The sequence below is a fragment of the Physcomitrium patens genome, chromosome 24 (assembly GCF_059467195.1).
Source record: "Physcomitrium patens ecotype Gransden chromosome 24, ASM5946719v1, whole genome shotgun sequence".
NCBI classification, from domain to species: Eukaryota; Viridiplantae; Streptophyta; class Bryopsida; order Funariales; family Funariaceae; genus Physcomitrium; species Physcomitrium patens.
The window spans coordinates 8,464,464-8,487,630 of NC_143433.1; the positions used below are offsets into that span (position 1 = coordinate 8,464,464).

At 41.1% G+C, this 23,167-nt stretch overlaps 2 protein-coding genes across 4 annotated transcripts; one reads left to right on the forward strand and one right to left on the reverse strand.

The window, feature by feature from the left end:
• Positions 1–1,926: 1,926 nt before the first annotated feature.
• Positions 1,927–15,980, reverse strand: LOC112276852 (mediator of RNA polymerase II transcription subunit 12). Its single transcript, XM_024508619.3, has 17 exons — positions 15,092–15,980; positions 13,259–13,318; positions 12,977–13,082; positions 12,672–12,749; positions 12,304–12,357; positions 11,883–11,990; positions 11,437–11,583; positions 10,850–11,149; positions 8,619–10,653; positions 8,014–8,428; positions 7,206–7,847; positions 6,033–6,996; positions 5,383–5,670; positions 4,305–4,990; positions 3,297–3,618; positions 2,445–3,146; positions 1,927–2,231 (listed from the first exon to the last, which is right to left on the reverse strand). Exons 1-16 carry the CDS (start codon positions 15,214–15,216, stop codon positions 2,715–2,717), a joined length of 6,762 nt encoding a protein of 2,253 aa, XP_024364387.1. The 5' UTR covers positions 15,217–15,980; the 3' UTR covers positions 1,927–2,231; positions 2,445–2,714.
• Positions 15,981–16,895: 915 nt separating this feature from the next.
• Positions 16,896–21,721, forward strand: LOC112276880 (metacaspase-1). 3 transcript variants are annotated; one of them, XM_090246946.1, is made up of 8 exons: positions 16,896–17,033; positions 17,282–17,341; positions 17,750–17,891; positions 18,363–19,376; positions 19,694–20,024; positions 20,335–20,455; positions 20,728–20,925; positions 21,044–21,721. In XM_090246946.1, exons 4-8 carry the CDS (start codon positions 18,521–18,523, stop codon positions 21,098–21,100), a joined length of 1,563 nt encoding a protein of 520 aa, XP_090103072.1. In that variant the 5' UTR covers positions 16,896–17,033; positions 17,282–17,341; positions 17,750–17,891; positions 18,363–18,520; the 3' UTR covers positions 21,101–21,721. The 3 variants fall into 3 exon arrangements, with proteins under 3 accessions (XP_090103072.1, XP_024364431.1, XP_090103071.1); XM_024508663.3 differs by lacking the exon at positions 17,750–17,891; XM_090246945.1 differs by lacking the exons at positions 16,896–17,033; positions 17,750–17,891 and having other exon boundaries at positions 17,036–17,341.
• Positions 21,722–23,167: the final 1,446 nt, after the last annotated feature.

The following is a 23,167-nucleotide window of genomic DNA, read 5'->3' on the forward strand; positions in this document are numbered from 1 at the left end:
TTATTTTTTTATTTTTTTATTTAGAAGTAATATTTTGGGATTTTTTATTTTTATTTTTATTTGTTTTGTTTCCTTGTGTTGATCATTTGAGAAGTACACTAAAAAGTAATACACGTTTTGAATTGCTATCAATATCCAATGTTGACTAAGTGATTTTGCAAATGATTTTTTTTTTTGTTTTTATCGAAATAAATCAAATAAAAATAAATATAAAGTGTCAAGTTTTAAATATATGGAAGAAAATGTACAATTGTAAGAAAAAAGATATAATTGACTGAGGACTTTATCAATATTTTTGGTTGGTAAACTAAAATTTGAAGTCACTTCTACAGATAAGGTTGAAGAAATTCTTGATAGCGGTAGTTGGTCAGGAATTAACCAAAATGCCATATCACCAAACCAAACATAAATCTCAAATCATTTGATTTACAAAATCAAAAGTAGACCCATCAACAAGACTTTCGACAACTTCTATCCAAAGTACCCAAGATGGGAAACATTGTGGTTCTAATTCAAATTTGAGTGGACCCTAGTTTTGTAGCAGTCCAAGAAATTTTAATGATTGTGAAATGTAATATGATGACTATTCTAATCACAATTTATTTGCCACGTTTGTAAAAGTTTGTGTATACATGCACACCATACAAATATAGACACATGTAGAAAATTACAATATATCAAGTAAAGTAAAGTATAAAACTCATAACATTTCAAAAAAAAAAAAATTGTTAAATTAAATTATATATGAAAAGGAGAGAAAAATATTAAAAATAAAAAATAAAAAAAGGGTTATAAAGCAATGAGATATTGAATAAAAAATGTTTTGGTATGACAGCAACATTTTTCTCAATTTTCTTAACTTCAAAAAATCATTGCATATGCTTTTAAAATTTTATTCAACTTACAATTTTATCAGCATCGTATTAATTTTTATGGTTGAAATTCCTTTTTCAGAAAAGATGTAGATATAAATAGCAACAAAAAGAATAAGAAAAATTAAACACTTGAATAATGAGTATAAAAAGACTAAGGTATTACAATGTAGATTGTAAAGATTACATTATTTTTTTAATAACTATAAAAGCTTTTAATTGGTAATCAATTTTTAAAAATTTAAGCTAAAACAAGTGTGTATATATATGTATATATATATATATATAAAGTTAATATTTTCACAAAAGCAAGTTTTTTATTCTTTGCAACAACAAAGTAGTTGATGGAAAAAGAAAAAAAAAAAAAAAAAAAAAAAAAAGGAAAAAAAATTTAAGAACAAGAATTATTATATTTGATGGTTTGTAAACATCATAAAGCAATTGTAAAGCATATGTACTATCACATTACAAAAGTAATAGAACACATAAAAGGAAGTACTTGTTTCAAAAATAAAATATAGCACATACATGCATACACATATATAAAAGCTTACAATAATCTTTAAACATATATTTTTAGAAAGAAATACTTATATGCAAATTAGTAAACACAATTTTATAATGCTGAATTTTGATGCATTAAAAAATATTTTAAAATTTCTTTCTGTTCAGAACAATAAAAAATTAACAAATGAAACCAATTCCAATCATCATTTGAAATTTTAGTTCTTAATACGTAAAACTAGTTTTTTTTCAAAAAAAACATAAAATATTTTATCATCTAATAATTTAAGACGCATTCGATTCTAAATCTCTGAGGATAAACAAATCGCTTGAATTCGTGTGGACCTAAATTCAGTGTCAGCAACCAAGCAGGACAGTTTGCGGGATCAAGACCGCTGCTGCTTCCGTTCTCCTGAAAGCCTCACAGTGTTGGGCCAACGGAGTTGCTATCAGATACTAAGATGATACGAAATTATTCATTCACAAGAGTTTAAAAGCAAGCCTCAGAATTGAAGGGGGACACAATCTGTCGAACAAACACAAGTGAAAGTTGACACGCAAGGGAATCTCGCTTAAAATGACTTTGTCAAGTAACAGACAAACCAACAAACTTTCATGTGATAAGTCGTAATGATGACTGAAAATGATGATTCATTGATCCACATGCATGATGAGTCATCACATGCATCAGACCAAGTAGGGACGCTCATGTTACAGTAATATCACACAGCCTACGACAAGGACAGACATGCATGGAATACTAAACCGGTTGAAAGCGGATTTGTAGTTTGTAGAATCTATTTTCATCACCAAGCAGCCGCTCCTGTAACGATCGAACCATGGTCATCCATAGGTCTGCACAGAATCCAAACTCAACAGTCATCGCCACAGAAGAGAAACCACATCGTGGCTATGACAGTCTAAATGCCTTGAATCTCATAAATAAAATTAACACCATCACAAAATAATGAATCTAATTTTATGCTTTTGCAAAACAAATTCGAACCAAAAGATTCACTGACCCAAACAGGACTCGAATGCTACTTAGGCATTTCGTGAGGAGCATACCTGCGTGAAGACATTTGCTCATATAACTGAGGCCGTGCTGCACCAACTCATTATGTATACTAGTAACTTGAGAGAACCCATGCAACAGGAGCAATATTGCTCCATCCTTCAACCAACAGATGATACACGGATTTAGATGCCCTGGTTGAATTGTTCTCAGACTGGTGTACATGAGAGATATGATACAAATGGAATGGAACAGATCCTACATTCTGTAAGAGACCGTTCCAATTATTTTAAATGCATAGGCCTTCCGCCAGGTAAGCTCAATCAAGGCTCTTCATCAACAGCTCCAATGTATGAGAGATCAGTTCGCCTGACCCTAACAGCTCCCTTCAACCAAGCGCATGCTTTCAAATTTCCAACCTCTCCACTTCCAATTGGACCACTTGAAGCCCCCACACCATCTTCAAGCAGTGTCCAGGGATCAACCTCCATCTCGGAATCTGCTGAAGTCACTGCTTTCAATTTACCGGCATTGTTTTCAAGAGGGTACAGACTCTTCTGAGCTGACCCTGGATAAGTTGTGGATACCCCCAGAGTGCTGTTAAATCCTTTGACCTGCAGTTGAGATAAAACTGAAACAGGCACTTGAGGAGGGGCTGCTGAAACTGTAGTTACAGGAGTGGGTGGAAGAAGGGGAAAGGCCGCCTGAAGTCGGGCGCGAATGCCACAAGGTAACTGCATGTGCTCCAGATCCACCTGCCAACCACGCTAACTGTTAGTAAAACATAAACAGTCAAAACAAATGTCTGAAATAATCCTCGTCGAGTATGCATTAACTGTTTCTCTGAAATAAACTGGCAATTGTAAAATTATGCTCTTTGAGAGTAAAATGTCAAATCGAAACACCTGCATGCGTTCGGCCGCCTCCTTATCGAAAGGTGGTATATCTCGTAAGGGCTTAACAGAACCTTTGCGGGGTTTGAGCCACACGGCCCAGGTATTGCTCAGAAGTGCGTGCAAAATGCTCAGAAGTCTATCGAATAAAGGTTCACCAGCAGAAGCAGCCGCAGCAGCAGACGTTGCTTGAGAGTTTCTTTCGAAGTCATTTGAAGATGAAGGATCCCAGCAGCATAATGGATCAGTCTCCTCTTGTACAATCCTTGTCCCAAGCAAGCGGAGTAGTACCGGTGCAAGAGTTTGACGCTTATTTGGCACTGACTGCTGTTCTCTGTAAGTATGAGCAAACGACGTCATATTAAGTCATTACTTTTCAAAATAGACCTCACGTCAAAAGTGCATGCCACGAACACAATTGAAAAACCCACAACAGGAAGTTAATCAACAGCAACTTAAAACCTCTTTAAAATGTGAAACGCCAATGTCAGTAAACCAACCCTCATTGACGCCCACGCATCAGTAACTCAGTCAGGCCTCGTCAATTGTTCACATTATGTGTCGATTACACAAAGATTGTGGCCTCTATCCGACCTGAGATAAAGCTCAAATCTGAAGGTTTTATGATTCGTTGAAAGATTTTTCGAGTAAAAAATGCACTAATTACAAAATCATAAAAAAGTACGAAGCTTAAATGAAAGAGTGAAAATAATTGTGGTTTGTTTCTCATCGATTTTGAACCTACAACAAAAGAAATCGGCATAAAGCTACCTTAGTAAGCATTGTACTGAGGTAGCAAATACCTGGTTCACAATGCACGTGGGAATTTTGGGTTTTGAACATCAAGGTTCCACTCAAAAAGCAATTTCAACAATTTTTAGGATTTTAAAATCGACTGGAAAGTAAGTTCTTCACAAGAAATGGTTCTAGTCGTGCTCGACTGTAGCTGAAATTAAAAACTAGATGAAAACGACCAGAAAGTGGTTGATGGACATCAAAGGTTAAAGCTCTCAAGTTTACCTTTCAGCGAGGATTATAGGAAGAAGTGGAAGCAGAAATTGCAGCCGCAACCATACAGATGTTTGCAAAGCTGCCGGTGACACAGGAACAGCTTCAGGAACGGGACCAGTGAATCTACGACCAAGACCTGGACTGCCAACATCCATCCCACTGCGACCACCTCTCCGGACGCTGGAGCCTTTAGAGCCGAGAATACCATCACCTCCTGGAGAAGTAGATGCTATTGTTCGACCACTATTTCGAGTGAGATTACTTATGTGCTGCTCAAGGTTATTCATCTCTTTTACCAGTTCATGGGCAAAACCATTGCGGTTATCCATAGAACTTCGAGCCAGACAAGGAAGGACCAAATCCGCCAAGGCCTTCTCAGTTGCAAAAGGCTTGCATGTTAGACCAGACAATGTTCCAGAGCTCTGTCGAGATGGCTTCTCATCAGATTTCTGCCAATCCATCCGTTCGTCTTCAAGTTCACCTTCTTCAGGTGAGGCTGCACCCCCTTGCAGAGACCACTGTTTCTTTTCAGCAGCCTCTTCCGAATCTCTGTGGAGTGGTCTGGGAGGCTGCCAGTTCAATGCTCTTACCTGCCTTGCCCTAACAGGCACACTCTTTGCTGCAATGTTATCAAGAAGCTGACGAAGAGACTTGCGACCCAGCAACATGTCATTATTTTCCAGCACCCACTTCACCTGGAGATAATTCATAGCAGTGATAGCAGAGAGACTTCTTAGAAGAGAAAAAACTGCTACCAAAAATGCGTAACCAAATAACTGCCATTATGCAGATGATCCGCTACCTTAGTAAGCATTCTTCTATACTTCAAAGACAAGTATTAAAAACATTCTCTGAAGAAATTTTCAAAAATGCAAAAACTCTATTCAAACAATCATCCCAAAACCTGAGTGCTTCCTCATCACAAATACTGAAACATCAAGTATTAACACAATAATCGCAGTAGAATCTTTGAATTGAAGTCCCACAATATAATCCCACGTTAATACAACTTCTCCCAGGACTGATAACAGTATAAAGCAGAGTCCAGCCTGATACCAGTGGAGTATATGAGTCTCAAATAACTCACATGCAATATGAGGTAGTCTTCTAAAGCTTTGCCAAGCAAATGCACCACTTCGGAGTAAAGAGCAGCGGCATCAGGTCTGACTAACAGCCGTGTGAGCAAGATCTCTGTAAAAGTTTTTTCACACTCATCCAACTGCTGACGCTCTGGACCTTGCATAGCTGCCAGGACAGCTTCTCGGGCATTCTGTGGATGAATCTTCAGCTTTTCAAGAATTACTTGCTCATTCAAAAGTAGACGCAGCTCTATCCACTGCCAATGAAATGTGGCAGCCTGAAGTTCATCCAGAACCTGAATCATTAACAAAAACCCGTATTATTGGCTTTCAGAATTAAAAAAAATAAAAAAATAAAAAAATGCAGCAATCAATCCAGAAGATGGTGTTAAACACACAAGAAGTTTAAACCTAAACCCTAAACCCTAAACCCTTCGGGATATTTCAGGAGTTTTTTTTGAAATTAAAAAAATAACGCTGCCTTCATAGACTGAATCCTAGAGAGACCTCGCAGAATTCCATGGACATCACCCACATGAAGGATTTAATATCCACCATGTGGCGCAGAAACCTAAAATATAAAACAAGGTACTCGATATGCACTCAACAAGAAGCGAAGTAACCTATAAAAGAACGTGAAGAACACATGAATTTATACCTGAACAACTTGTTCAATTTGTCCGGGTCCGTTTGACGTATGAGACCGATTTTGACTCCGCGTGTCGTCCTCTGGCATTTTCCGGTCCAACAGAGCATGCAAGAAGAGACGGGCACGTAGCGGTACCATTGCTGAAACTTTCTTATATAACTCAAAACCCTGCACGTCAAGCATGGCTGCATACTTCGAGTCTCCTGAGTCGCCCGAAAGACAGCGGTAGAGTGAGGTAGTATCCCGTAAACATACGTCACGAAATGGTTCGTGAGCGACCACATCATTGCCTGCAACTGTAACTGCCTGAATTATAGCCTCCTCACGGCTCATGTTGTTCACAAAAATAGTTTGCTGCCTCCTCAAGGCAACTGAAAAGATAGCATATGCAGGAGGAAAAACAGTCACGAGAGCCAGAGATCTTTGCAAACGTGCCAAACCCAACACTGCTGGTTCACCGAGTAAATCTGCAACTAGTCCTTCTAGTACAGTTCGACAATCTCCAATTAGTACACGAAACCAATGAATATGTGCTTCTGGCACACTCTCGGTCTTTGCGTTACCCCCCATACTACTCACTTTGCCGTTTGAGTTCAAACTTCCAGACTTCTGAAGATACATATTCTCTAAACCATCCTTCACACGCAATACAGACACCATGCGCTCAAGGGTAGTTACCCCGTTGACCACCAGACCTGTAACTAATGCAAGAACTGCTGAAGCTGCCATGGTAGGCCGCCCAAGGGTGCCTCCGGGATCACTTGCTAAGGTCGAGTTGGTGTCTGGAGTTTCAGGCGACAAATGAAATTGAGACCGAGGTGCTCTTCCTGGAAAATGGCCTACTCCAGCCTGCACAATTGTATTTGCTTCATTCGCTATGGCCACTTCAAGCATACGGAATGTGCGGTCATCAACAGCACCCTTCAATAAATGCAGGCAATAAACATAAAACTGCAATGTTCGGCGCCCAGCCCTACATACGTAGTGTACCAACTGTTAGTTTACATTTTCTTTACAAAGACCAATCAAGAGTTTGCGGAACACAGTCAATGGTCCACGTGCATACATTGCCACTGGATCTAAGTGAATACTCAAATAATTGAACAAAAAGAATACGGTACTAAGACTTCACTCAAACCCATCTTGATGTTGCAAGAAGTCGGAAAGTTTTAGATGACATACTGTAAAGCAGACAATGCAGTTGCAGTAGTTTCTCCAGGGGCGTTATAGCCCAAGTTTTCCAAAACATTGGCCACACTTTGACCTGCATGGTTGACAATGGTGGATACCGCATTGGCCAAAAGCGCAACATCATTTTGAGAAACGCCACCACTGTTCTGTTTTATAATATTCATCACACCCACTAAAAGCGTGTGACCATGACGAAGCACGTCTTCCACGGGTTCCCCTCCCACATCCCGTTCTTTATTGATGATAATCTGTGTTATGGCATCGGCACTTCGCTGAATAATCTCCTTCATTGCATTTCCATATCGTACAAGACGCCCTGTCAGACGAGGCGGAACAGGATCATCTCTATCATCACCCATACTGCTGACCAGCCCAAATCCACCTTCAGTGTCACCTTTCAAAGCTTCGAGTTCAGCCCGAAGGCGTTGGTCACAAGAAGCTTTCCAACTTTTCTCCCAAGCTTGTACATTGGCAAGGCTTCCATACTTCCGCAAAAGATCCCGGACGTAACACAAAAGCGCAGAGCATCCAGCTCTACCTCCAGGTACGGCTGCCATTACATTTGCAGCTCGTTGCACAACTGCAGACAAAGCTTGTGGAAGCATATCCATGGACGCCAGAACACCTTCATACCTAATTTTAACAATCAAAGCCTCGACTTTAGAAGATCCCCAAGCCACCATGTAACAGTCTACGCACTTCCTAAAACATTGAATCACAACAGTGCAGACACACCGTTAGCATAAACAAATTCAAATCATAATAATATGTAACATGGGGCAAGATGAGATGAGTATACCTTTGAAGACACGATAATAAGGCTGTTTCTCCCACAGCACAAGAGGAGCCATCTCTGCTTCCAACATAAGCAGGGATTCCGTGGTTTACATGGATGACAGACGGGGACGAAATAGTCCCAGAAATAGGCAGAAGCCAAAGCAAAAGCTGCATCAGCGTGTGGAGGTCGTTACCAACATCCATAATGTACACAATAATCGAAAATTGTTCTTCTCCTAGCCTCCATGTTCCTGGGTCTGCAGAATCAGTGTTAGAGACTCCGCCATTTGCCAATCTGCGGTCTCCTTGCAAAGATGGAGATGTGATCCCTTGATTTGTCAAAATGCTTCGCAGTTGGCTATCCAGCCAGCTTACAATCATCTGATTCTCTACTACTCTGAGACGCTTCATAGCCTCTCCAATAGCACGCAAATCACCTGCATAAGAATAAAACAAGCAGTACGTTTCACACCAGCAAGCTGTAAGATGAGGAGACCAACCTAGGGACCGTAAAAGCCAAGGAACTTAAGCACAACCTCAGTGTTTTTAAGGAAGTGCATAACGTTACACTGCACATTCAGAAACAAGCCCTATATGGTGATTGGTGAGATACGATGGAAAGAATACCTGTCATTTTCGAATAATGACTAGTTTTCAATTGAGCTGCAGTTCCACCCTCCAGACTTGAGTGATGTATTGGGCAGCTGATTTTGGGTTCCAACACATGTGTGGTTGATGCTCCCAGATTGCTATCAAGCCGATTCGTAGCCATTTGAGCAAGACTTTGAGTTTTGCGGACAGGCTTTGGCCGTCCTCTGGTGGTTTGTTTGGGAGCAACTTTCACAGGAGGTTCCAATTTAATGGGATTTTCAACAACCTTTTGTGGCCCTTTCTTGAACCACCAATTTTCATCCTCATCTTCTAAGGGAGTCATAGACCCAGTGGCAATCCACTCTTTTCCTTCTGCTGTTTTTTGTCGTTTTGCCCGGCTACATTCCTCACAACCTGGAGTAGCATCCCTAGTTCCCATATTGTTGTACGAAAACCTTTTGGAGCCCCTTGATCCAACCCCTACCTTCATTTCTAGTTGCTTTGCAACCATTCTAAAAGAATACTCAGGCAATTGAAGATTGATTGCGATGAGCTGTTTAAGTTCTGCAATCATAAAATTTCGCTTCTGACGTTTCTTCCTATCTCGAAACTCGTGCACAGAGGGCCTAGATTCAGAACCTTTCGAACCCTCTCTTCGAACAATAGATCCGGTAGCTCCTGTTCCCTGGATATGTTGTTCATGCCGTCGAATCCCCAGACCATCTAGTGCTAGCCGGCGCTCGATTCGATACATTCGGAAGGCCACAGACTGCCTGGAGTCGATATTACTGACAGCATCACCAATCAACCCTCCTGGGAATGGTAACTGCTGCAATACATGTCTGTGTCGTGATGCTCGAGCTACCTCTGTAGCAGTAGACTGCCTGTCCAGAACTCCATTGCAGAGCAGCTGCCTAACGTAAGCTTCTGGACTAAACAAACCCTCTCTAACGAGTTCAGAAAGAAGCAAGGGTAGCCGATCTGAACTATCTCCTTGCCAAAGTTCATGTTGATCCAACCAAGCATATATCAAGTCATGTATTGCTATCGAGTTATGAGAATGATTATGCAGCGCCGAAAAGTTGCCACTGCTGAATTCAACAGAGTGGTCCATTGGTGCATGTACAGCTTGCCCTTTCTTGCTCTTTCTGTTCCGAACATGTACTGGCAAACCACCACGAGACAAAGGATCGCAGCTGTCGAAATGTTCTGGCAACCTGGTGTCTGGAGAGTGAGGACCAATCTTCGAGTCCATTTCTGCTAACCTCATCCGTAAGACTGAGACGGCCACATACACACGTGACATGTCCCTGCATGCACTTTGTTTCCGTATCGTTTTGCTTACAATGCCTCGGCAGTCTCGAAAATCACAAACAGCCCACTCGCACAAGAATCGTACTGGATACAGCTCTGATGGATTAACTGGGCCAGAAAGATTGAAAGCAGTGCGAGAGGTGACATCTGCTCGCCAATCAGCTGGTAAATTATCACTACTGCAGAATTCGTCATCGTAGACACTTCGGTAGGCACCTGCAATGTCTCCTTTCTCCAAAGCTTTGTCCAGAGCTTGAACAATTTTCCCTTCATTGTTCCGCAACAGAGTAGGACTCACTGCACTTGCTAAAGACGCAGTACGTTTCTGAATAAGATCCACTGATTCGACAACCCCAACCTCAGAATATGTCTTTCTCTTTCCCTTTGCATACATGATAGACCGATCTTCGACAACAGAGTTCACCCTGCCAAGATCGTTGGATGAACTTTCAATGGCTGAGCTTTCACTGCCACCCAAGCTAACACACTGGGGCAAAGGAAAACAATCCAATGCAACGAAGGTGTCAGGAATGACAAGAACGAGATATTGCAGCAGCTTCACTAATGTGTCGGCTACCCGATTGTTTCGTGAATTATCACCAATGCTAGGCACGTGCCCTAACGGATAGAGCTTACGGAGCCATTGAAGACATAATTCAACAAGCATCCGTGAGTGTGTTTGAGACATAGATATGCCGTCGACGAGTTCAAGCAATATCGGTAGAAGAAGCTCTAGAGCCTCCACACTCTCCTTTTCCTGTAAAAAATTTAAGCGATGGTATCCATGAGTAAACCATCTGACACAAATTACATTTCAACTACTCTAAAACTATTATTTGTAACATCTCAAATATTCATCTCATGTTACAAGGTACAAGAACATAATGAACCAATTCCATTTCACAACGAAACGGACATTTACAAAAACTAATACTTAGGGCGCTCAGCTCTACCTGAAGTTGCTTCAAAGCCCAGTCAACAACTTGAGTCCGATTAAGAAGCCCTTCAGTGTAATGCCACTGTGCCAAGCCCACAATATACCGCCATTTCGCAAGCAAATCAGGCTCGTTCTCAACGGAGTCGCCTCTTACAGACAGGATCTGAGAGTGTGATCCTGAAGCACCTCCGGTCTGGCATAGGTCGTCCAGCAACGACTGAGTATACTCCAACACATTCTTGGTCCACAGTTCCACTCGCTTTGACTGTGATTTGTCAGGACCTCCTGCCGACATTCCAATGGACATGGGTTTGACCTGAAAATGCCTCAAATAAAGCATAGTTTCGTCATGAGCATCTGTATAAAAGGTGTTTTAAAACTAAGCTATATTTTAAGCTAGAGCCGGAAAAGCATACAAAGATCTGACAGAGGACCGGATAATTTCCATATCAGCAGAAAACATAGTGACGAGGAAAATGGGCAACTTCAATTAGAAAATAGAGCTAATGAAGTTGTCATCCCAGAAGAAATCAGGTTGATAGATGGTCAAAGAGGTAACCACGTAGCTCAGATGGAACTTACACAAGGGAAAAAGGGACTGACCTGGTTAAGGTAAATGATTTTGATGAACCAAGTAGCTCGAAGTAGAGGAACGTCATGCTTAATAAGTGCCTCAAAGATGGTGCGTCTTTGATAACCATGCGGGACATGTTCGGCCAGAGCTCGAAGTCTCTTCCTCTGTGACAGGTCCTGTAGTCAATTTTACAGAACAGGTAAATGATCCAATTCGTTAAACAGACTCCAACAACATTGCCCAACTAAATTCCATTCCCCAAAGATTTGACTTTCTAAGAAGTTCGTACAATATAATTATTCTTCTAAATCTACATCAAAACAACCACTCGTCTAAAATGTAGAATTCTACTTCCAAAATAAAGCTACACCCGCTCATTGATACAGCTTCACTGCAAGCTATGTATTTCTTCAAGAGTACGAGTTAAAACAAGGCAACGAATATAGAGACAGCATCCCAACAAAAATAGACTTACCTCAATCCATTTCTTTCTGAAGTCTTCTCCGCAGGTGCGATGCTCTGGAAAAACCCCAGATTTTGCTAACAAATTGCCAGAAAGTGGAACACCATAAACTTGACCAGCCTGCAGACATCAAATATAAATTAGTGTACAAAACGTTATGATCTTTGTCTTGTTTGAACAGTTGAGGGAAGGATGCTAGTCAACTCGAAAAAATACACTGCCATAACAAACCCCAACTCGACGTCAAGTGGTGTAGACAGGCAACAGCATGTGCAAAACACACGCCTACAACCTTACTCATGCTCATGCGCACAATATACGACTCGTGATACCCTTGCATACTAAGCCGTTACAAGTAACCAAGTTTAGAAGCACAGAAAGGGATATATAGCGATAAAATCATTGATACGCTGGTGACACTAAAAAGGCTCACCTTACGTTTCCGAATTAGTGCAATACTGAGCTCCCTTAACCGCTTTCGAATAGACTGAAAAAGACATACCACTGACTAAGAATAGGTACTAAAAAAATATGCACAGAACGCCAAATAGTCTTACACTGTACAAGCTTAGTATTGAAATGAACATTCCCATGAACAATAAAACCTCTTGTAAGTAGAAAAACTGAAACCTATGCGGAAGTGTTCAACTGCTAACATTAACAGCCATAACCCGCTCATTGTAAGCCTCCAAACAGATATAAGCTCCAAATAATTCATTAGCCTTGTCACTTGTATTGCTTAGCAAAAAGTGAATATAAAACAAGAATAATAATAATAATAATAATAATAATAATTCGTACCTCTTTATAACGATTCACATTAGGCTTGGCCCATAAGGCATCACTATCAGTTAAACTCAGCGAGGATTCTCTATTTTCCTACACAAGATCACAAGAGAACATCGATGTGTTCAGAAAAACAAGAAATTTACCAGCGCGCCCAAAGAATTCATAAATACAATCTTCCATGCCGGTGAGGACCAAATGCCCCATGCCCGTCAACAAAAGTACGTGATCTCATAGACTGACGCAATTTAAAAGTTCCTGTACATGTTCTAATGTTGAACAATCGGATTATTAGATAAGTGTTTGTCGAAGTAACTCACCTCAACGCCGGCAATAAGCTCTTTATAACCATTTACAGTAGTGTCCCTGTTCAGAATCTCCTCGGCACAATTAGGTGTTGGAGGGTAAAAATCTGGTGGCCCCAGTCTGCAAATAAAAGGCACGTATTCAATACAATGATAATCCAGTCACAATCAGATAATCTAGCAGGAACACTTAACGCATTGCAGGACAAGAACCTGTAAGGCTAATAATGATGGAAACCATTGCTCCAGTTCAAAAAATAAACACTGGATCCAAATTTCAAAGGTTGATTTACTCACCGAGCACTTAGGGGCTCCCTTTCGCAACGCAATTTGTAGGGCTGAAGTGGTACTGCACGCCTGCAAACGTGAAATGGATTTTCATAACAATAAACAAGTAGTAAATAATTTATGCTATTAGAGTATAAACCATCAAGGCTGTATGCTTGAAAAAGGATTTCCCGCTCTAAGAAACGCTCAAGCATGTCATCCTCGGAAGCTGTTTGCCAGAGACAAATGACCAACCCAACTAACCATGTTAAAAGTCCAACACCACTTGTTTCAGCATACCTACATTTTAGACCTAGACTAGAAGACTTGGAGAATACTGTTAACGAAAAACCCTGGTACGAAACGGGGTCAATACCGTCTTAATCGTCTCATTACTTCCAGATTGCACGTATTGCAGATATATTCGCTAATTCTTGGAATCACCAAATCTAGACAGCGGTGAAATTTGACATATTGCATTTAACAGTTTTATATATACTAAGCGCGCTTTAAAAGGACTTTCCACTACGCATTCCAAACGTAAAGCGGTTTTTTCATAAAATCATAGTGGTGTCCAACTTCGATCACATCTAAGGCGTGTGACACTGTTCCTTTCAATGCTTCGGTATTCCTACGAGAACCTGGCAACGGTTCACAGTGGCCGCCTGGCTAAGATGGAAAGGACAACATGAACATCTCTTACGATAAAATACGAGATATGTTACAATACAGAACGATTATTCCCTCGGTATAACTCTAGAAGTTTTGTTTCACCGGGTAGCCATTCTGAACTAGGGCTTCGCGTACTGGATCAGCGTTCTGAGTACATCTAAATAGCCCGAGACACAGACGAGGCGAGAAGGAAATGAAGGCAGAGGAAAAAAATGGAGGTGACAGACAAATATTGAAAACGATTTTCACTAAATGTGACAAACCCTAAATATTGCATAGAAGTTTTAAATAGGTGTAAATTACAAGATTTCTTAAATAGCCTGTTTGAAGATGCTAACCTCAGATGATCACGAGAGGTTAGGGAGCAGATAATCAGACTCAACACACAGAGAACCTCTACCAATAAGCGGCGAGAAACTTGAAGATCAACCCGAAGTACAATAAAAGATAAACAAAGAAAAAACAACCATTTCCGTGGGATCAGAAGACGGGATTCTGAAAGAACTAATGCACTGGTAAGATTAGCACTAAATGCTATGATTATATGCCCTGCTAGCATGAACAAAACAACGATAAATAGCAGTGAGGATAGCTGAGAAAATAAAATAAGCTTCTTCAAAACCTAGTCACGGGTAATAGCATTCTAAACAGAGTTCCGAAACATTACGAATAAAGCGCGAACGATGATTCCATAGCTAAAGATCAATGTGGCAAGAACCTATAGAGCAACATAAAGGATGACAAATGTAACCTAAGGATAGAAATTACAAGACGTTACTCAGAACATAACCAGAGAAGAGGGCAACAAAACCAAGACGATACCGAAAACAGTAATCTGATTAGGGTTCAGAAAATTCTCATGAATACCTGCTAAACTACTGAGGGGTTGCATAGAAAAACCGGTACTAACGAATGATGATTTAAATGCCGCGGCATCTATTGCTAAACTTACTATTGATTTAGTTTAGAAGCGAAGAGAGCATAAGGACAGTCATATTGAAACGCTGCTGCTCGCTCTCAGAGAATGACAAAATACAATACAGATTATTCGCATGTCTACATTTACACACACCCCAAACTAGAATGAACGTTTGGCAGATGAGTTTAGGAGATACTAAAGGAAAAGCAGGATGTGGATAGAATATAGATAAGCATGAAACAAGGGAGAAGCGACAAGCAGAAGGAACTAACCGAGAAGCGAAAGTGAAGTTAGATGAATTCTGAAAGGAAGGATCAGAGGAGCGAGCAGGAGGAGGGCCACCTCCACCAGGACCACCACTGCTGCTGCCCCCGGCAGCAGCAGGGTAACGGTGCATCCTTCCCTACTGCTTCCTGCACCGTCCTGACTGCATGCTGCTAACGCTCCTTCTGCTACAGTCACCCCACCCTGTTTTCAATTCTCTCCAGCAAGCTCCTCTCTTCCCTCTAATTACATTTTTTCCTCTACTCTTCGGCAGCATGGCAAATCAATAGAAGACTGCCGCTGTGTCCACCAACATCTGCAATCGCTTCTACTCCCTAAAAGTTGCTATTTTCCTATTCTAGAATCTGAAAATCAAATCTTCATCCTCCATAGGCTCTTCCTCTACGCTAATCCTGTAAATGAACGTCCCCCTGTAACTTCCATGTATTCCCTTCCACCACCACCACCACCACGCGATACCAACAACTTCAACCGGCTCCACACACAAACCACGAGAAAACGTATGCTTCCAGCTCAAATGCCAAACATCAAAACCTTAAACTCCTGACTCACACCTCTCTGACCCTAAATTTGCACAGCCATTCCCGCGTTATTGCCACCTCAATCCGCCTCTCTCATAGCCAAATCGCCTCAACAGCTCTAAGCCCTCCCAACAAGCCTCCGGTCCTCTTTTCACCACAGCTGAATGCCCGCCGAAAACTCCGAGACATCGAACCAAACCTCACATGCCTCATACAAACCTCAAAACCTCGTAACCTCGTGTGCCGCAACGGACAAAAGTATCAACGACCCGCGATGATTGCTCCTCAGCTAGAAAATCGGTCAGATCAACCCCAGTCCAGTACAATCTATCCCCGCAAACCCTCTCACACGCTATACCTCGTCCAATCTGCACTCCAACCCCTCGCCATCCACATTCTTAACTTCTCCGGACCGACCAACCAAACATCCTCCACGCCGCGCCTTCACCCGCAACTCCCCGCGAAAAAACGCCAGAACGTCGGAAAGCACGCATGGAAAGCCCGTCGTCACAATACCCGGAAGGGAAGGGAAGGGGCAGGAGGTGGGGGGGTAGCTAGCCCGCAAGCATGGGCGATCGATCGATGGTCCGTTGAGGCGTTGACAAGGCTCTCACGGTCTCTCTCCTTCCTGTGGGCAAAAGCAAGCTGGGAGGGGGAGGGGAGGTCCCTTGCCGGCGACGCCGCAAAAAAGGTCGGACGGGATGACCGGTGCCTTTCAAAAGCCGACGACCTTCGACGAAAAAGTCGACCCGGTCTCGGACGGAAGACCACCACACTCACTGCCCGAAAAAGTAAAAGCCCCCGTCCGTCCCCTCTTTCTCCCACTTCCTGCCTATCCCATAGAAAGGGCTCTTTCTTGTGCAATTGGTTCTATTCTCAGAACTGGGATTAGATATACATATACCCTCTAGCCCTCTCCCTGTTACACTCCAATTTAACATTGCTTTCCATCATTTCGTTCCTTCCAACTCTTATTATTATTATTATTATTCTCATCTTTTATGTTATAATAACATAGAAAATACTAAGCTTTAACTTTTCGATACAAAAACTTTCCGTTGTTGGAGGGCTTTACACTAGTACAAATGCCATGGTTTTAACCACATCAAATTGAGTTTTTATTAGATTTTTGAAAAAATAATTGAGAAGCTGGGAGAGAGTGTATGTGTATATCCATCTGGCGGTAAAACGGGCTGCTTCTGAGTGGTAGCAGGCAGGGGGGTGGAGTGGGGAATCGTGCACTCGGATCACAGAGGCTCCGGTCAGGTCTCGCGCGGTGGTAGGGACCACTGTGCCTCTGTTGCAATGCAAAAGAGACCGGGTCCGGCAGCATCGCCACTGTTTTTTTCTACTTCAGATTCGGTGCGTTCGTTCGATGAATCGGCGATGTCTCTGCACAAATAGCTGGGTGTGTGTGTGTGCCTCGTCTACCTGCTTTGAATTTCGGTTACAATCTGGAGAGAGTAGTGTTCGACTTGTTGGAGCGGATCGTCGTAGTTTCCACTTTTCATTTTCTTAATGAGTGGAGGTGGAGGGAATATTTCGGGCATGGCGGATTGGCTCATTAGATAGCGTCCGTCTCGTGGCGATTTGTGATGATTTTTGGTGGTGTTTGATGCATCTTGCGTGGCTTGTCTCTGTTTCTGTATGGTGCAGCGAAGGGCAGCTACGGTGTAGTACGTGAGCAAGCCGATTGGTCGTTCTGTGTGTTTCCAGGTGTGGCCTATTTGCCTCTGGGAGTGAAGTTGAGTCGAGTTGACAGTGATTCTCGTTCATGCTGGCAAAGCTTCTAGCTGAAAACCATGGAAATCAGACCGTAGGTCGAGGATATAAGCTGACAATTGCAATTGCTTAGGATGTTGATGTAAAGATTACTCATTCTTCCTTTTAAGTATTTTGATCAGTTGTTAGCGCTTCGGTGTTGCAGTTATGTCTCTTACCAGGTTTTTTGCCTTAGGTTTAGTTGGATATTATTGGATTCTAGGGAGTCTGTTCTAGTAGTGTGAGGTGATTGTGGCGTAATCAAGAATGATGGACAGCGGTCTCTGCGTCTTGGTCGACGTCAAGCTTACTTTCACAAGTCTAACTATGAAACACGGTTGCCTTCAAATTCTGCGCCGGTAGACGCTTTAAATTCCGCGCATGATAATTTGCAGTTTGATCCATCTAGCGATTTCAAGATTTTTCTATAGGCATTGGAATCGGACATTCCTCGTACCGAGAACAAAATTCACATTGGTCAGGGATGTTGTTTTCACACGTGTTGGTATTATCTGTATCCTTCTTCGTTGACAAGGTCAATGAGATGATGCTCGTGAGTCACTTCTGTTTGATCTTCCTGCTTGATCCTTGCTGGAAAAGGTCGAGACGATTTTGTTTTTAAGTCGGTCATTCTGCCTCAAAGATATTCCAGTAGTATTGATCTTATTTATGTAGCGTCCTGTTTATTTACATTATGGAACACTTTTGTTTTGAATTGCATTATCAATGTTTGATTGAGATGATAGTTGGTGTCAAAGATTTCAGCTTGATAGGGACAATTTTTTTTTTTGTTATTGTCCTTAAGCTGGAATTTCAAGTCCTGTGTCGTCCTAGTAAATGTTTGTGTCGGATTGGTGATGCATTCTCCAGCGCAATTGTGGGGGCGGTGTTGCATGCTTCTGTGTAACCTCCACAAAGATACCTCTGGCATTGTCATCTTTGCAGGTTGTGTGATGGGTTGTTGATTTTGTCACAGACATCTCTTGGATTCGCGGCATAGCTGTCTACGGCCGGTTGAGGTGATCTGCATTTGCGTTGGATGTTCAGTGGCAAACAGAGGAAGTACTGAAATTCACATGTGTAATTTCATTGCTGCATACAATTTGAGAGTTCGTGGAAGTACTGCTAGTCAACATGGGAGGGCAGCGGAGAATTAAGTGCAGTAGTTGTCAAGTGGAGACATTAGTGACCTTGTCTCCAGGCACAAGGTCTATCATCTGCGAGCACTGCTTGGCAGTAATACAGGTGACGCCTGTAGAAGCTCCTTCGATTCCATCGAAACCTGACACCTATTCTCCGCGTCATGTGTTGCCATATTGGGAGGGTGAAGGCAGTCCTGGTTCACATCCTCACCAGTCTCTGTCTGGCGCTATTAGACTTCCACCTCCAAATCATCAACAACACTCTGTTCTCTGTCATCATGATCCCATTCCAAACCAGCACCCCTTGGCTCAGCTTCGCTCTGTGTCCATGTCGCGTACGCAAGTACCCGAACAGCCTCATCTTCAGCCTCATCTTCATCCTCATCTTCAGCATCAGATGTCACTCAAAGCAGGAAATACGCCTGATCTGAGCATGCTCAACCTCCCACCGATTGTAGTCTCAGAGCCGAAGCTAATCAAGGACCCAAGCCTATATCAATATTCGCAGAGCAAGTATTCAGAGGAGGAACCTAGTCTAAAACATCCGACGGAAAGCGTACCTTCTCCGAACGCGAGGCGGCCAGCACTGAATCCTGGATCCGCAAGGCCCGTTAATCCCCTACCAACACAAGGTGTACAGCTTTATCGCCATAATTCGTCTCCAAATCCTTTGCAGTATTGCCCAAAATCATTCAACGCACAAGGATCTAAAAGAGCGGTTATCTGTGGAATTTCGTACGGGGGAACATCAATTGAGCTCAAGGGGTGTTTAAATGATGCAAAGTGCATGAGTTACTTGCTGATGTCGAAGTTTCATTTCCCAGAGTCTGCTATTCTTGTGCTAACAGGTATAAAATCTTTCTGGTTCATTTCCTTCAGTTCATTATATGGTATTAGATTGTATGGTTGATTCTTTTGGTAAACATGTAGAGTTCGAAATTGCTCGTTTTAGATTTGAAAAGGGGACACCTGTGTCCCACTCTCACCCATGACGTGTCTGTTATCACTGTGACAATTGCATTCAATCTGCTTCGCGTTGGTTGTAGTTTGTTAGTTTAAAGATGAGGTTTCAATCGCTTCATAGTGCAGATAAATGACGCACTTAATGAAAGTTGGACAGATGTTCTTCTAAAGCAGCCGTAGAAGCTGACGTACACTTTTGCAGAGGATCAAGTGGACCCACGCCGACAGCCTACGAAATATAACATCATGCAGGCCCTGGAATGGTTAGTTCAAGGCTGCCAAGCTGGAGATTCGCTCGTATTTCATTTCTCAGGCCATGGCTCTCAACAGCCCAACTACATAGGAGAAGAACTCGACGGTTTCGACGAGACTTTGATACCTGTTGACTTCATGACTGCAGGCCAGATCGTTGACGATGATATCAATACCACAATCGTCAGGCCCCTGCCTACTGGAGTTGATCTTCACGCCATAGTGGATGCCTGCCACAGCGGCACTGTTTTAGATCTGCCATTTCTCTATCGATATAGCGGGTGAGCATTGTACTCTTGATCTAATTTCCTACCTGTGCTCGGAAGATAAGCTTGAAAACTTGGCTATCCTGCGCACTACGAGAAAACCATGCAGCACAATTCTTTTTTCCTTTGTGTTCATGTGTGAGAACAGTGGCATCCTTATACCACTTCGGAAGCGTATTTTGTGGCCGTGAGGTGTGTGGGACCAATCAGAAGGTTAGATACCAGGAGGGAATATTTTTATATAGTTTTACATGAACTATATGTTCTTACGATCTGCTTTATCGGAGAGATGGGATTCATTAAAATGAGTGTCATGTTGCCACAGACATGAAGCATTCGTATGGGAAGACCATCGTCCGGCTACAGGTACATGGAAGGGGACAGCAGGGGGAAACGTGTACTCGTTTAGTGGTTGTGATGACCATCAAACGGTCTTTGATACTATGGTAAGCACCTTGATCGTTGCAGCTGTGTAATCGCTTGAAGTACTTCAGTATGAATAGCTGGAAAGAGGAGAGCATGATTACTCCGTAAAGGAGTATGGTTTGTCCTGTTTAGATTTTAGGAGCTGTTCTTTCACTACAATTCCGAATGCATCGAGAGGTCTGGTGATTGTTTTAGCGCCCACTGTGTTATTGTACTGCAGTCCACTGATCACTTTCACGTTCCGGAATTTTTTATATCCCTTGTTTTTATGGTTGTAACGCCTCTCTTGCAGGAGAATCTTGGGAGGTCGACCTCAACAGGAGAGATGACCTACTGCTTCATCCAGGCAATTGAACGTGGTTATGGCACCACTTATGGAAGTCTTCTAAATGCTATGCGTTCAGCAATCCATATGGCTGAAAACCAGTTGGTCACATCACTCATTGACATGCTTCTAAAAGGTGGCAGCTACGAAGGCGGTGACACGCCGGTTAGTGATTCACTATGGCATCTCACACGCTCGTGTAGTCACTCAGCTATACGTTCCGGTTGTCTTACAGTTTAGGAGGGATTCTGACGGTGCAGTTCTTTTTTGTCCTTGTTCGCAGGAACCACAACTAACATCGTCAAGATGTTTCGACGTTTCAACGCCGTTTAGACTATGAACGTGAAACGTGGGTGGGTAATATTTAAAATGATTTAACTGATATGGCGGCCGAGTGAGAAGTGCTTATTGCAGTATGTGAATCGTAAAAAGGGTTTACCTGCTCGTGAAGTTAAAAACTTGTACATTTAAACCTCGGTCACACCTAAAAGGTCGTGTCCCTGGTTGAGCATGTCAGAGCCGCAGGAATTTGCAGTAGCCTGCGTCAAAATACAAAAGTAGTAACTTCCATCACACTTCAGTTTTGTGGTTAGTGAGGGTTATGTTCAAATCAGTATTTCCTTTGTAAGAGCGGATACCGATGCCTGACATCAGAAATTGGGCACGAACCAAGAGGTATAATGAATTGGTAAGAAACTTCAAAGATTTTCCCTAGATGGTCTGGACGACATACTAGCTCTATTGATAAATGCTCAAGTTAGAAAGACTCTCAAATTCTCAACATACTAGCTCTATTGATAAATGCTCAAGTTAGAAAGACTCAAATTCTCAACGAGAGCTCACGAAGATGTCCAGAATGTGAGAAGTTGTAATATTCGCGGGACCACAAACGAACAGTTTGTCCAATGTCTGTAATATGTTTTATTATAAAATGATAATATAAACGTTGTATTTCAATCAAGCTTACAACTAAAAAATTTACCACTAAAATTTCAGGGCATGGTACTACATTCAGGTCCTTTTGAACGAAAATGCTATATACTTGCATACACAATTTAATTTACTTTTGTGCACAGGTTAACAAATAAGTTAGCAAATTATGAAAAAAATATAATACAGACCCAATAAGTGCATAAATAGATACATTCATAAATATCATGAAGATTGACAAATAAGACAATGATGTATAACAATTTTAATTTTAACTTTTATTTAAGAAAACTTCTCCAGTGTTCTTCAAGAGAATGTTTATTTAGTGAAAACAACAACCAGCATTTAACTTCAGCATGAATAATTTGATGAATCATTCATCAAATATCCACTGATTTATTATTAATACATCCACATATGGATGTAACATCTACATACGAGCATACACACAAAAAAATAAATTCAATTAAAAATAAAACAATGAAAATGGCTACACCAAATAGAATTACTAAAACCATAAAAAGGATAGAGAAATGTACCACAAGAAAAGCTTTTTACAACACAAAGCATGATAATGATTTCGTTTTTATCAACATTGAATGAATATTATTTATTATTTATTTAAAAGAATAAAAAAGCTATATATGAAGATTGGATGGCCATTAATTTATGAATTAAAATATAAAAATCAGTAGAATTAATTTCTGACATTATAATCTAAATATATGGCACCATAGTACACTACATTCAAGACAATGTGCACATTGTCATGGATATACTATATAAGAGATCAAACAAGAAGTTGAATGGAAGAGTTTCAACAAGAAAACTAACAAGAACTTAATTAAATCAAATGAGTACAAGATCAACATGAAGAAAAGTAAGCTAAAGTTCCAAGAGATGTATTGTTAAGACAAAGGATCTCCTCAATCTCAACTCCAATATATATTAGGTATTAAGAAGCTTTTCAAGAAGTTTTATGTTGCTTGAAGTTGAAGCAATCTTAAGAAGCTTCTTGGACAACTTCATTTATTTTTCTAGAATTTTTTAGAACTTTCTAAAACCTATTAGAATATTTAAAAAAAAAACTTTCTAAAACCTTTTAGAAATCTTCTAAGAATCTTTTGGAACCTTTTAGAGCCTAATAGAATATTTATAGAATATTTATAGAATCTTCTTGTTGGATGTATGTAACAACACATCTCCTTCTAAATTCTAAATTCCACAAGTAGCATCAATTTCATATCTACTTCTTTCTTTATATACCACATCTTAGTAGTAGCTTCATAGAAAAGTCATCTTAAAATAGATTTAGATTTTTGAAGATAGTATTAATGAAATTATTGTGTTTTTTGCCGCTCATTAATTATATTTTTTGCTCATTTCCAGGTATACTTATTAATATTGTAGTAGCACCAATGAAGAAAATACTCCAACTTGCCTCTTTTTAATCAAAAATCAAAAATCTTTTCTACTT